Source organism: Henckelia pumila, unplaced genomic scaffold, assembly GCF_033568475.1.
Source record: "Henckelia pumila isolate YLH828 unplaced genomic scaffold, ASM3356847v2 CTG_461:::fragment_3, whole genome shotgun sequence".
In the NCBI taxonomy this organism is placed as follows: Eukaryota; Viridiplantae; Streptophyta; class Magnoliopsida; order Lamiales; family Gesneriaceae; genus Henckelia; species Henckelia pumila.
Genome location: NW_027331831.1, coordinates 11518579 through 11532143, shown reverse-complemented (window position 1 = coordinate 11532143; position 13565 = coordinate 11518579). Strand labels below are relative to the sequence as shown.

Genomic DNA, 13565 nt, shown 5'->3' with positions numbered 1-13565 from the left:
TTATAATAAATATCATGGTATAATTATTATTAATATCGTTGCACGATATATTTTGTGATACATTTAGCATTATTATTATTATTATTATTATTATTATAATATATAAGCATAGCATTTAGAAGATAAAAGAAAAGCAAAAGGGTCCAAAAAGAGAAAAGTAAAACAGTGATCCAAATACCAATGAGTGCAAGCGAAGGTAGCTCGGGTCACTCTGATGCGCATCCGCCGCCGTCATCCGCCGCGGCGGAGAGGGAGAAGAAGAAAGAGAAGGCACGGGTGAGCCGGACGTCCCTAATTCTATGGCACGCTCACCAGAATGACGCCGCCGCGGTCAGAAAGTTGCTGGAGGAGGATCGGTCTCTGGTGCAAGCTAGGGACTATGATAACCGAACTCCTCTCCATGTGGCGGCAATTCACGGCTGGATCGACGTCGCCAAGTGTCTTCTGGGCCATGAAGCTGACGTCAACGCTCAAGATCGATGGAAAAATACCGTGAGTTTTTTTTTTAATCAGTGTTCGTGTAATGTGTACGTGGTAATAATTGAGTTCTGGTTCGAGTATTTTGGTGATCATTTTGTTTATGAGTTTTTGTTTCAATCTTTAATTCTATTGGCTGATGAAGACTGTTGAGCTTTGGCATTTTGATTGTTTCGGATTTACTCGATGGGTGATTTTGTGATGTCTTAAAGAAATTTTGGCTCTCTGCTCTTTGTATTTGTGAAACAGCCTTTAGCTGATGCCGAAGGAGCAAAAAAATTTGCCATGATCGAATTGTTGAAGTCTTATGGTGGCCTATCTTATGTAAGTTCAACGCATGTTGATTTTTATCATTCCCTATATGCACATAAAACTTTACAATTACTGGAGTGCTATCATCTTTATTTGTTCACCATTTCTCGTAAGTATTTGTTTAGTAGTTTCTGAAAATATGATCTTTTTCATGCCCATTGTTGCGTATAGGGGTTTTACCTTCTCATATCTGTTTATTTGCGTTATTGAGTTTAGCTTTGCATTTGTGACTTTTTTTGAGACTGAAGCATTGAAATCTTGAGGCAACTTCTGCTCCTGCATGTAAGTGGATAGATGCGGGACTTTTCACTTGGTTTACCTCTAAGCCCCTAGAATTTTTTATTTTTTTCTGTGGAAATGGCGTGCAATGGAACTTGACAGTTTGTAACCCTTCGAGGTGGCAATGAGATTCGTGAAACATGCTCGAATGAGCTGAATTTCAAATTGTGCTTTCATTTTTCCATTTTTAAGAGGAAATTGATTTTTTTTACTTTCTTGGCCTCCTTTCATGTGGATAAATCTTTCGGGCATATTGCAGGGTCAGAATGGTAGTCATTTTGAACCAAGGCCTGTGCCGCCTCCTCTTCCGAAGAAGTGCGACTGGGAGATTGACCCAACTGAGCTGGACTTCTCAGGCGCAGTTCTCATTGGGAAGGTCTGTATTTATTTGTAAAACGAGTTATCGATCAATCATCCGTTGATTTCTGCAATGAGCTTATAGATAACTCAACTTTCTTTGCTGAAAGGAACTCGAGAAATTTTGATATTTATAGTTTGTTGAAAAATAAAATCTTCATTTTTTCTCTCTTAACAATATTTAAGTTTGAATATAGTTTTTAGTTTTTAACAAATGGACACATTTATAATGAAGCGTGATATTTACTGTTGAAATCCATGTCATACCTAATTGAGTACAAGGATCTCTATATTGGCTTATTTTTGTGAAGGTGTTCGCGTCAAGGTTTATCTTCGTAGGATTTCAAATATTTCTGATCCTACTGCGTTTATTGTATATTATCATAGCACGATAGCATATTAACCAATAACCATGTTATGTTGGCCTTAATGGGCTTGTTATGTTTTTTCTGTTGAACAATCTTCTTCAGTTCTGCAATGTGCCTTTTCCTTTTTTCTTATAGACATGGATTTTAGGGGCAGCAGGCGGTGGGTTAAGGCTGTAGTGTAGTTCTAAGTAGCTCAAACTTTTGTTTCCAGTAGCTGTTTGATTTTTACGATTTTATTTGCACTGTTTCTTTTATCCATTTTTGTTGGTGTCACTTCAAATGCGTATAATATTTGATTTCGGTCAGCTGATATTGGTAGGGGTCTTTTGGTGAGATACTAAAAGTTTCTTGGCGTGGAACACCAATAGCTGTCAAACGCATTCTCCCAAGCCTTTCAGATGACAAATTAGTGATGTATGTGTCTCGACTTAATCTCACAATATCTAACTTCCCATTATTTCTCTCCTTTTTGAAGGACATTAGATGCTTTAATTTAAATACTGTTCCCTTTTTCATGACTGTTTGATGTATGTGGAACTCAGTGATAGTATCTAGTGATCTTAATTCCCATGCTAGATCTCTTGGATTAATATATTTTTTTATGGAGTTCTAATAATTGAAGACCTCCTTATTCACAACAGTAGCACATGTTAAGGCTATTTACTTTCACCTTTTCCTCCCGACTTATGGTGAATTACTTTGTCTGTTGCCCTAAATTCAGTCAGGACTTTAGACACGAGGTCAATTTGCTAGTGAAGCTTCGTCATCCAAATATCGTCCAATTTCTAGGAGCTGTTACTGAGAAGAAACCTCTAATGTTAATTACAGAGTACTTGAGAGGGGTGAGTGAATGGTTTATTTTATCCCTGTAGAAGTATCATTTCACTTTTAAATATTCTCACTGTAGGTTCTCTTATGACATTCTTTTTATAGGGTGATCTTCATCAGCATCTGAAGGAAAAAGGAGCCCTGAATCCATCAACAGCAATAAACTTTGCTCTAGACATTGCCAGGTACAATTGGAATTATTCTACGGATTTTATTTCTGTTCAGTGAAATCACGGACCGTAAGGAAAACCTTGTTTCTCGACTTTTATACCAATGAAAGTCTTGCGCCACAAGATCATTTTCAAGAGCAAAGGGAACTTATACGTCCCAACCACATAAAGCGAGAGTGAAGTTGGATTTTTCTTTCCAGGAAAGTCCAAACGCGTATGATTATACTGAAAACACTAGATAGGCATGCTTACCGAAGTGTATGAAACATTCTTATTAACTTTCTTCACTCAGCATCATAAAAATGTGCATTGCGGTGTCTGATCACCACCATCTTGTTTGGACAGAGGCATGGCTTATCTCCACAGTGAACCAAATGTTGTAATACACAGAGATCTAAAACCAAGGTTGGTTGGTCTTTCGCTACATTAAATGGCTTTATCAACCAAGAAAACACTGGTAATGCATGCAATTAGAGTCTCTCTCTAAAATGGTAACTATCCAGGAACGTTCTTCTTGTCAACACGAATGCTGACCATTTAAAAGTAGGAGATTTTGGGTTAAGCAAGCTCATCAGAGTACAACATGCTCATGATGTATACAAAATGACTGGCGAGACTGGGAGCTGTAAGTAACTTTTACGAGAGCATTGCTATTACAGCTGGGGATTTTAAATGATCTTCTAGTAATGTGTGCTCTTTTTACTTCACCAGACCGTTACATGGCGCCTGAGGTCTTCAAGCACCGGAAATATGATAAGAAGGTCGATGTTTTCTCTTTTGCAATGATATTATATGAGGTAAATTTGATTTCTGCTATGGTGTATGATCGAGTAAACTTTATTAAATCATATTGTGAAGTGATAGTGATCGTATCTTGTTGCAGATGCTTGAAGGAGAGCCTCCATTGTCTCACTATGAACCATATGAAGCAGCTCGATATGTGTCAGAAGGACACAGGCCACTTTTTAGGGCTAAAGGTTTTATTCCTGAATTGAGAGAGTAAGTAGCTATAGAATCTAATACCTTGGGTTACAGTAATAGACAGTGTAGTAATATGTATGGTGAAAGAAAAGAGCATTGTCACGTGGAAATTCACTGATAAAAATCATTCAAAACTGGTTATTTTTAGCAATCACCATTCAGGCCTTAGTCCAATCTAGTTAGGCTGTCTACGTGGATTTAATAGTCTCCATTGCGCTGTCTTTGTGATTCAAGATTTAGAAACAACTAAATCACAACAACTTTCATATCAGTTAATCATAACATCTTCTCATTTTGTTGAATCTTTTATTTGTACCTCCTATATCTTCTTGGAAGGTACTAATGGTACACTACCCGGTTCATTTTAAACGATTAGTTATGACATCTTCACCACCTGCCACTCTACCATTTTCTAGTACTCTGTTTACTGTTATTATGGCACAGAAAGTAACTAGAATTTTTATATCCTGATCCGAGTCTACAAATTGTTCAGGTTAACAGAACAGTGCTGGGCAGCAGACATGAACAAGAGACCTTCTTTCTTGGAGATTCTGAAGAGTCTCGAAAAAATTAAGGAAATACTACCTTCTGATCATCACTGGCACATATTTGCATCCTGATGTGAAATACAAGAACAAGGTATCAAAGACTGCATGATTGCATAAAGATCAACGTTTCATTTCGACCCTAAACCTGGGAGAAGGATTGGGGATTCACTCTTATACTTGTTTAGTGTCATTTTGCTTTGTGATTTTTAAAAATGTCAATGTCATGGCCTTAGATTTCTCGATTTCTGATATTTTTACAGAAAGTTTCTCATTTGTCGGTTGGTTCTTCTCATGTAACCTCAAGTTGAGTAACATCAAGTGACTTTAAACAAGTGTTTCTATACGTTGGGAAAAATGTGAATTATGTTGGAAAAATATGTTAATGTTATTAGATTTGAATAAGATTCTTGTGCAATTCCAAAGTTTTTAATTGATTTGCATCCTAAACTAAGTTCGTCTTAACGTGAAGATTCCAATAATATAAGCTTTTATTTGATTCTTTAAGTCTTCTCGCACCACCTCTTTTCTGTTAAAGAGGATAGTACGCTAATGTAAGATCAAATGATCTAAAATTGATTTGGATATGTAAGGTTCATGAAAATATTTAGACTCACTTGTTGAAATTAAAATTAGATGATTGGATGTGGTGCAAGACTAATACTCTTATGCTAGCATTTCATCATCCACTAAGATACTGTTTGGTTTCATGGATGAGATGTATAAAAGATGAATAGAAGTGTGCTAAAAACATGATGTAATATGGATAAACAATACATAGATATGAACACTATGTTGTTTTGTATGTTTTTAATTTTGTAAGATTATTGTGTTTATTACTATATATAGAATATCTTAATTGTCATTTCTAATTTCTATTTATCCTTCACTAATACCATGTGTTTGAAGAGATTTTTCATTAAGCCCACATATAATGTCATACCGGGCCATAAGATGACATTAGATTAACAAAAAAATAAAAAAAACATGAGATAAGTAAAAATTTGTGAATCATTCCACTTTCATCCAATGTACCAAACGGTATCTAAAGTGATAAAATCTAGCTAAAGAGATGAAAAGGGAATTAACTTCTGTTAATTTATATTTAATTACATTATTATATTTTAATCATATTTATTCTGAATTGCTCATTTTATATTGAATGATCAAGATTTTAAAAATATGTTCAAAATTTTACTAACAATTTATAAAGAAACAAATAAATTTTATTTATTTGTATATCAAGATTTTAAAACAATTTATTATAAAACAAATTAATTTATTCATTAACCCATAAAAGCAGAACTGAATTAACCAAATTGTAGTACAAGAATAACTGAACCTAAATAAAATGATTTGGTTTGCAAATTAAAATTTGGAAACCAGAATTTATCAAAACCCGAAACGACCACAAGTGAACTTGGTTCAAAATTGCTTGCAGCTGTTGGATCTGAGTCTGACCTTACCTAAGGCCAGCATCGAACATTCCATTTCAAAGATTAAATATTTTGACGTATGTATCGCCAATGGGGTAGAACAATTAGATATATCTACTAATATGGATCTGTTGATCTGCTAGTAACATCGAATTTCGAAATTTTTCCCAAAAATCGATCTCAATAGTTCATAAAATTCGGGTTTCTCGAAGTCTCAAATTTATACCACATACCCCAGACGACTTATTTGCAGTTGCCAGAATTCAGTTGCATGGATATATATTTGAGAGAATTCTCGATACTAGTCGTCTTTGTCATTATCATCATAGTCTTCATCTTCATCGTCATAGTAGTTAAACGGAAGTGGCACTGACTTGAATGCTCGATACTTCCCCACATTATTCAGGTGTTCGTTCTCCAACCTGAAATGTTAAAAAAATATGTTTCTTCAATAAAATGTAAACACGTACAGCAAAAGTTTTATTACCACATATATATAGGATGCTTGAGCATCGGAACTGCATGGTTCATGCTGAAGCTCACGTGGACTGACTTAATAGCTTCTGAATTAAGTAACATTGTCTCCGGTTAGAAAGCAAAAACTACCTGAAGAAGTTCCAAATTCCACGCCGAAGGATCTCCAAACATGCAAATACGGTTGATAAAGCCATTCCGTGTAAAGATTGCAAATCAACTGGCAAGACAACTTGTAACCAAGCAAATCTTAGAAGAATATCCAAAACCTGCAACAAGATTCCTGAAGGTAAATTACCAAGATATGTGACAAGACTAAAAAAAACTACGAAAGACCTCAGATTCGACAATTTCAAATTACCATCGCAGCGAAGTACACACTTTTGTGTGAAACAAGAAGTTTCTCTCTCAAAAACAAGTTTTTTGAATTTCTTTGCAGAAGTCCCCAGTCAACAACAATATCCCAATATGTATTCCCCAGAGTAGCAACTGCGGAGCTCACAACAGCTAATACCTCCCATGTTAACGTCTTTCTCAGTTCAAAAGCTGTTCTAATAACAACAGCAACAATCGTCAAGAAATATCTTAAACCATTAAATCCATGCGCAGTATAGTCTTCCCCTTCAAAGAATCTGCGAACACACTACAACAAATAACAAATTATGACTCGCACAGTGTTGCTTTACATGTCCGAGCGATGATTGAACCTAAAATGGGCAAACTTTACCAGAATAGTGACAGATTTTATGGGATGCAAAAGAATACATTGAAAAGGAACAAGAAGATAATATTAAAGTTACCAAAGGAACCAAATAATTCGGGCCAGGCTCAATATTTTCCCTTGGTGTGGGGGTAAAATTAAAGGTACAAAAAGGCATCATAATATATGTTGAACCATCGGCAGGCCGAACACGGGGGTGAGGGGGAGAACTGTCGCTACTCTCAAACAATAACATTTGTATTTCCGTGTGTAATTTTCATAAAATTCAAGTTTTGTCACTAGATCGAATCATCTGCCTTGGTTCAGTCCTATTCCTGTCCCTTCTCTCTAAAAATCCTGGGTCTGACAGTCGTTTGATTATATGAGTAAATGCTTTTAAGAAGTCAGAACTTGTTTAAATATAAAAGAGTTATAAGCTGAAAGGTCTGACCAGCATATATATGCATAACTTAAACAAACTATCCAAATGGCTATACTATCCTATGCTGAATAAAGAGAGGGAATTTAACTTTGCCCGATAAAAACTAGAAAAAGAGGGAAAAATATGAACCTGCATGAAGCGGAACCAATATGGGATAACCGCAACAATAAAATTAAAAACATTATAGATATCATGACTGCTGCATTTACTTCTTTGAGATAATTTTCCTCGACCATAGAAGCAAACATAATACTCAAGGGTCCTTAAAGCCTGTATCTGCAGCGAGCAGGCATAAAATATTTTAAAAACCTGACAGACGAGATAATACTCTCATAACTAAAGAAAACATCAGCATGGCATGAAACCTGGCTTGTCAATTGGTCGGCCAAAAAAAAATCAGGAAGTGTAACCTACAAGAATGGATAAATTATATCAGTAACTACCATACCAAAATAAATTTGCTTAATACTGTCTGTCCAGAGAATTGCCACATCAATTTTACCTTGTAAAAAGGAGCACAAATACAATGAAACACACATTTAATGAGGAAAAAACGACTTGACCGATAGATGACATCGAAAGGGCAGAACATAACGGCAAGTACAACCTACATCAAAAGAAGATATTTGGTCAAGATATGGATACACAAAACAGAAACTGATGTGAAAATACTTCTTTTCATTCTCACAATGACTAGTCCCAATGGAAGAAGTTCAATGTATGTCTCAAAATGTTGACTTTTTGAATCCATCTTTATGTGCAAGTGTACCAGGAAAGTTCCTAAAGCAATCACTGCAAGACCATTGCTTAGGAGAAAGACGTCTCGGTAGCCCAACTCAGTTCCTTGCTTGAAACCAAAGATGAAAGGATAGTTGATTCTGTAACGGTTCCAGAAGTATATGTTTGCACCATATAATAGCATATGGAAGACTATATATACGAAGAAACTGCAAGAAATACAAATGTAATCTCAAAGTAAAAAGAGTGACTGACAAGAAGCTCCAATGTAATGTTAATTATAGGAATTGAAGCTTGATAGTATATGCTAGTACATAAAGAAGTTAATATCAATGCCCTTTTCACCTGTAAAGTGGGAAGATAACATTCAAGTATGAAGTTCTGCTCTTTTTCTGTATTAGTTTTCTATCGCAGATAAGTAGAACAACAGCAACAAGTAGGGAGATTGAGAAACCAGAAAAGAAGCCTGGAGATTGCAGACAGAGTTAGCGGAGCATACAGAATGTTCACTTTTTTTGAATAACTCACCATAGAGCTGCGAAAGCCATGCAGCTTGAGCTCTTCAAGAACAATCAAGAAAAAAATATACAATTAATAGTATCACTAACCTGAAAAGAATGTTATACTATGCTTTTCTATCTTCTTTTTTGGCCTCAGTAACTTCATGCCTTCCCGGCGATTAGAGTTCAAGAAATGCTTGACGAATACAGACTCCACCTTCTCCATTAGACAGATCACCTGATATTACATGTAGAAAATAAGACTGATGTCAATAGTCATTTACGAAAGCAACATACAAACCCAAAACTAAATGATAGCTTCTTGAATACCAAGTTTCTGATTCAAATGTTTGGATGGAAGTATTTGGATGAAACCAAAATAAATAAGAAATGTGTTGTATTTGAAGTACGAATTTCAAATCCTCAATTTTATTCTTGTTGCCTAACATACACAACAGATTTGGATTACAAAGTTGAGATAGATGCAGCTCAGATCCGTCAATCTAAAGGCAAACAAAGAGGTGCATAGTTCTGATTAGTTTTGTTATTTATTTTCTTTTTAAACATGGTACTCTTCTATAAAAGATATATGCAGTGTAGATAGAAATTTAACTGGTTTATAAATCACAATACAATATAAATGCATCTTCAACATAAGAATGATTTTCTAGAGGTATAAACCCAAATGAGTGTGAATGAATATAGAAGAGCAAGCTTTTCCCTCAAGGATATGGGCAAGGTTCAACATTTTCGGAAATACATGAATGATTGTAGAGCCTTAATTATTCCTTAATCAAAGGTTAAAATTATGTCCCATCCCAGCATATCTTTGAGTCATTATTCAAACACTGTATGGGTTGAAAGGACATAGGAATGTAATACTGCACATATCACCATCATACACAAATTGTATGTTTGTTGTTTAGGCTAATATGTGCACGATGTATTAACTAAACTCCAAATCGTGATGTAAAATTGAAAAGTTAGCAAAACTATATGATGCGGCTACATACCTCGTCAGAGCTTCCTATGTAAGAATTATCTACAATTCTCATGTAGGATCTTGCGACCCTTCTAGATGTTATCTGGAACATTCAACAAGTAAATAATGTGAATAATTTCAGAAAATAATGCACACTGCTGATCATGATTCTACACACACACACACACACACACACACACACACACATATATATATATATATATATATATATATATATATCTGCATTAAATGCTTTGCACAAAAAATGTGCCATGAAACATAGAAAGCATTTATTAATACTCAAGAGTCAAGGCACCTTTTCATATTTCTTCAGGATTTTGGAAAAGGCTGATAAATTCATGAAGCTGTTTATTCAAGTATAAATGACATCAATATAGCAGAATAGTACATTTCTGAAAACACATTAGCATGGGTGCACACTTCTGATGTCATGTACCTGTAACATTTCAGAAGGTAAAGCTTTTGATAGAACTCAACAAACACAAGCTTCAGCCTTTCTTCAACTTGTTTGAGTTCTTCTCGGTTACAACTCAAGCCCTTATCTTTCGAGTCTTTCAGAACTCCTTTAATAGTTGATATTGGACTATCATACGTGTTTGATATCGTTACACGATCAAGGATCTCCAAATGTGATGTTCTGAATTCCATGGGATTTTCCTCAGTAGTTGCGGCAGAAGTGCAACTTTCCATGGAATGAGTTTCAAATTTAGTTTGACAACTAGATTCCTGTGCTTGACAGCTAGAGCCTGTTATAGACTTCAAATTCAAATGCGCTATTACTAAAAATATATTAATTTATGGAACTCAATAGTTGGTATGTTATACAATGAATATAATATTTAAAACAGAACTTCGTCACTCACCAGGAGAGCCAGGTTTGAGCAGACTGCTGCAATTAATTTCAGCCGCAGATCCCCTATATATTTGCTTACTTCCTGCATAAATTAACAACTAAATAGAACTGAAAGAGGCTGTAACAAAGCATGGGATGAGTTCCCACCCCAAGGACCGCACCAAAGTAAAACACCAGACACCACATTATAGTGAGGCTGTTTTAGATTTATTAAAACATTTATGATATAAAAAGCCCAAAAATAATTAATTTAGAATTGGGAAGAGAAATACTCAAAATCATGAGCAGTTCATTGTCATTAGCACCCACCAGAAGTGTCTGCTCTCCCAGGAAATGTAATCTTTGAAGGTGCCAAATTGCTAATATCTGTGTTAAGGCATTTCAGAGAACCTGATCCATCAAAATATGGATTCATCACTTTGATTCGCAACGCAATAAACGCATCCATTTGTTTATTAAGCAAAGCTGCTTCCCTCATCACTTCTTCCACCTTGTCCTTAAAAAAGTTATTTGTTTTATTGAGCTCATCATCAAGTTTCTTAAAGAATTTTATCTCGTTCTCTCCTCCTTTGGGGATCGAAAGTAACTTGGTTTTATATATTTTTCTGGAGTTCTGCTGCTGCTCTGAATTGACAGCTATCACTTGGTTCTCAATGTCCACCTGCGTGGAAGGATCTTGATCATGCATATTGAGATCCGTGAAATCCTCTACCGGTATGTTTAGAGAATTTCCAGATGGAGTTGAAGGTTTCTGGCATTGCTCGAAACTGCGAATTTCTTGTAGTATCCGTTTAAGCCCGTTATAGTCTACATAGGCCTCTGTCCACTCAGGCACCTTTTGTTTCTTAAGTTCCTTGCCGAATTTCATCTGGCGTTCAACTTCAATTAGTGCAGCTGTATACGCTTTTGATGTTCACTAACCTTGCCTCTGAACGTGCTTCTGCACCACAAATCATAATCATAAATTGTAAAAGGATGAAACTGCTACCTGGGACAGAAATATCTCATGAAGAAACTTGAGATCATTGAATTGCAAGTCATGGTTCTTTTGATATAAGCTTCACATAAGTCAAAAGTAATGGAAAATTCACGTAGTGAGCATAAAGAAAACATTATTTTTTTCCCACAATCCAAAGACAACCACATCCTATCGACCGACTTCAGTACTTAAAGGAGAAGTAGCTAAAATACTGATGAAGCACAAGATCAATACAAAGTACAAACACTAAAATTGAAGAGACGCGAGGAAAACGAACGTTTGTTGGAAAAAAAAATCATAAAAAGCGGACGAGAACTCAGAGATTGACATCATACCAGCAGCATGCAATCAGCGCCGGTGCAAAATCAACAACAAATAGAAACTTGAACAAACAATTAAACATTTCGACAAAATCGATTCCAAAAAATAATCTCATTGCAAATGCGATCACATTTAAAACAAGCAATAACGCAACGCAGAAACAGAAAGATAAACACATTCATCAAAATCGCGTGAAGAAATCTACCTTGAACGGAGGAGCGCCGCAAACTGGAACAGAGAACAGAGGCGTTAATATTTGATTTCGAAATGCGAGCGGAGAAATGAAATCGCGCTGGTTTTCGAGAAGAATTTGTTCTGCGCACCGGGGGCCCAGCTCCTCGGCTTCTTTCGGAATCGCATGGAGAAAAGTATTTGCTGTGGGCGGGACCACACAGGTATCAGTGGACGCTACGTGGACTTGGGTCAGATATGGTCAAAGAGGATAAATTAAACAAGACACGTGGTGAAAAGGAACACCGTCATACTTGTTTTATGGAGGAAGTTAGAGAAGCGGATGAGAGCATGTTTAAAAAGGTGTGACGATAGTGGAGTTGATAATTTGATCGTATAATTTTATGATGTTTGTGTTGATTCATCATATGTTTTTAACAATGTTTTTATGGTATCGGAAAAAAAAAATACAATGTTTTTATGGTGATGTTGTAATGATGATTTTTTTTTTTGAAAACTCATAATGATGATGTTAAAATATTATTTTATTCAATTAATAATTTTGTATATAAATTAAAAAAACTAAATTGCACATAATTGAGAAAAAAATACACTTAGGTTACGTTTACTTTGAGAGATGATATTGTATAAGGATAGATTAAAATGTAATTATTAATATAATTTGATAGGATATGAAGTGGTTATGAAAAATAATAATATGTTTAGTTTGATGAATAAATTTGAGATTGATTTTTTTTTCTTTTCACTATGTCCATATTTATAATCCCTTCTAAAATTTAAGATTAAAAATCATTTGTAAATCTAATTATTAACGAGCTTAACACTGTGTTTGGTGGACTGAATTTGGAAGGGATTTGATGGGATTTGGTATTGCAAATACTGTTTTGGTATTTAGTAAAATGGAATTTTAAAACGGGATTATTATTTGATGAGATTTCATGACATTTCATTTAATTAAGTGAAATCCTTACAAAATTGATCGAATTTCATGGGATTTCATGGGATTTCGGTTCATAAAAACAATAAAATTATTTATAATAATATATTTATAAACTTTAGTTATAAATGTAAGTTTTCCAAACATTTTTTTTTTACAAAATATCACTTTCTTAAAATTTATGGTATTAAATTCCAATATGTAATTTAATATTTTTCCAAAAACCAAAATATAATTTGAATTTCATGAATTTAAAATCCAATTTCAATTCAAATTTCAATTCCAAATCCAAATTCAAATCCAAATCCAAATTCTATTTTTTAGCATCCAAAGATACGCAAGGATTTATAATGATTTTTTTAATTTTGCAACTAAACATAGAATTAGTCGATATTAATTATGTTATACATCATTAATCAAGGCAAGTAAACGCAGCCTTATACATAATTAAATGTTAACACTTACAAATACTCCCTCCCTCTTAGTTATATGTCCTTTTTTTTGTCTGAAATATATAATCATATATCATATTTACTAATATTTTTTACACACTTTTATTAATATACCCTTATTAACTACAATTTAAAAATTGTACAATTATTTTTTGAATATATTAAATGGTGAAAAAATAGAAAATTTGTACAAAATTTATTTTTCCAAAGATTTTTCTTAA

At 34.5% G+C, this 13565-nt stretch overlaps 2 protein-coding genes across 5 annotated transcripts; one reads left to right on the top strand and one right to left on the bottom strand.

Moving 5' to 3' along the window:
* Window positions 1-146: 146 nt before the first annotated feature.
* Window positions 147-4724, top strand: LOC140871710 (serine/threonine-protein kinase VIK-like). The gene is made up of 11 exons (XM_073274369.1): window positions 147-492; window positions 727-801; window positions 1328-1444; window positions 2113-2207; window positions 2515-2635; window positions 2727-2806; window positions 3137-3196; window positions 3295-3416; window positions 3503-3588; window positions 3675-3790; window positions 4266-4724. Exons 1-11 carry the CDS (start codon window positions 181-183, stop codon window positions 4390-4392), a joined length of 1311 nt encoding a protein of 436 aa, XP_073130470.1. The 5' UTR covers window positions 147-180; the 3' UTR covers window positions 4393-4724.
* A 962-nt stretch (window positions 4725-5686) lies between these two features.
* On the bottom strand, window positions 5687-12099 carry LOC140871790 (phosphate transporter PHO1 homolog 10). 4 transcript variants are annotated; one of them, XM_073274495.1, is made up of 15 exons: window positions 11969-12099; window positions 10773-11403; window positions 10474-10545; window positions 10047-10356; window positions 9906-9954; window positions 9621-9692; window positions 8716-8845; window positions 8453-8573; window positions 8058-8316; window positions 7872-7976; window positions 7735-7779; window positions 7499-7645; window positions 6589-6870; window positions 6360-6496; window positions 5687-6175 (listed from the first exon to the last, which is right to left on the bottom strand). In XM_073274495.1, the coding sequence occupies exons 2-15, from the start codon at window positions 11329-11331 to the stop codon at window positions 6055-6057; spliced, it is 2409 nt and encodes an 802-aa protein (XP_073130596.1). In that variant the 5' UTR covers window positions 11332-11403; window positions 11969-12099; the 3' UTR covers window positions 5687-6054. The 4 variants fall into 4 exon arrangements, with proteins under 4 accessions (XP_073130596.1, XP_073130600.1, XP_073130599.1 ...); XM_073274499.1 differs by having other exon boundaries at window positions 8139-8316; XM_073274498.1 differs by having other exon boundaries at window positions 10773-11400; window positions 11969-12065.
* Between the last annotated feature and the right edge of the window lie 1466 nt (window positions 12100-13565).

What these genes read in the sequence shown, in the direction of transcription:
- LOC140871790 (XM_073274495.1), bottom strand. Translation starts at nt 11,331, where the DNA reads ATGAAATTCGGCAAGGAACTTAAGAAACAAAAGGTGCCTGAGTGGACA. An exon ending in TGGGAGAGCAGACACTTCTG is followed by an intron (nt 10,546 to 10,772) that starts GTGGGTGCTAAT and finishes TAATTTATGCAG; the next exon opens with GAAGTAAGCAAATATATAGG. An exon ending in GTGTGTACTTCGCTGCGATG is followed by an intron (nt 6,497 to 6,588) that starts GTAATTTGAAAT and finishes ATCTTGTTGCAG; the next exon opens with GTTTTGGATATTCTTCTAAG.
- LOC140871710 (XM_073274369.1), top strand. Translation starts at nt 181, where the DNA reads ATGAGTGCAAGCGAAGGTAGCTCGGGTCACTCTGATGCGCATCCGCCG. An exon ending in AAGATCGATGGAAAAATACC is followed by an intron (nt 493 to 726) that starts GTGAGTTTTTTT and finishes TTTGTGAAACAG; the next exon opens with CCTTTAGCTGATGCCGAAGG. An exon ending in TTTGCTCTAGACATTGCCAG is followed by an intron (nt 2,807 to 3,136) that starts GTACAATTGGAA and finishes TTGTTTGGACAG; the next exon opens with AGGCATGGCTTATCTCCACA.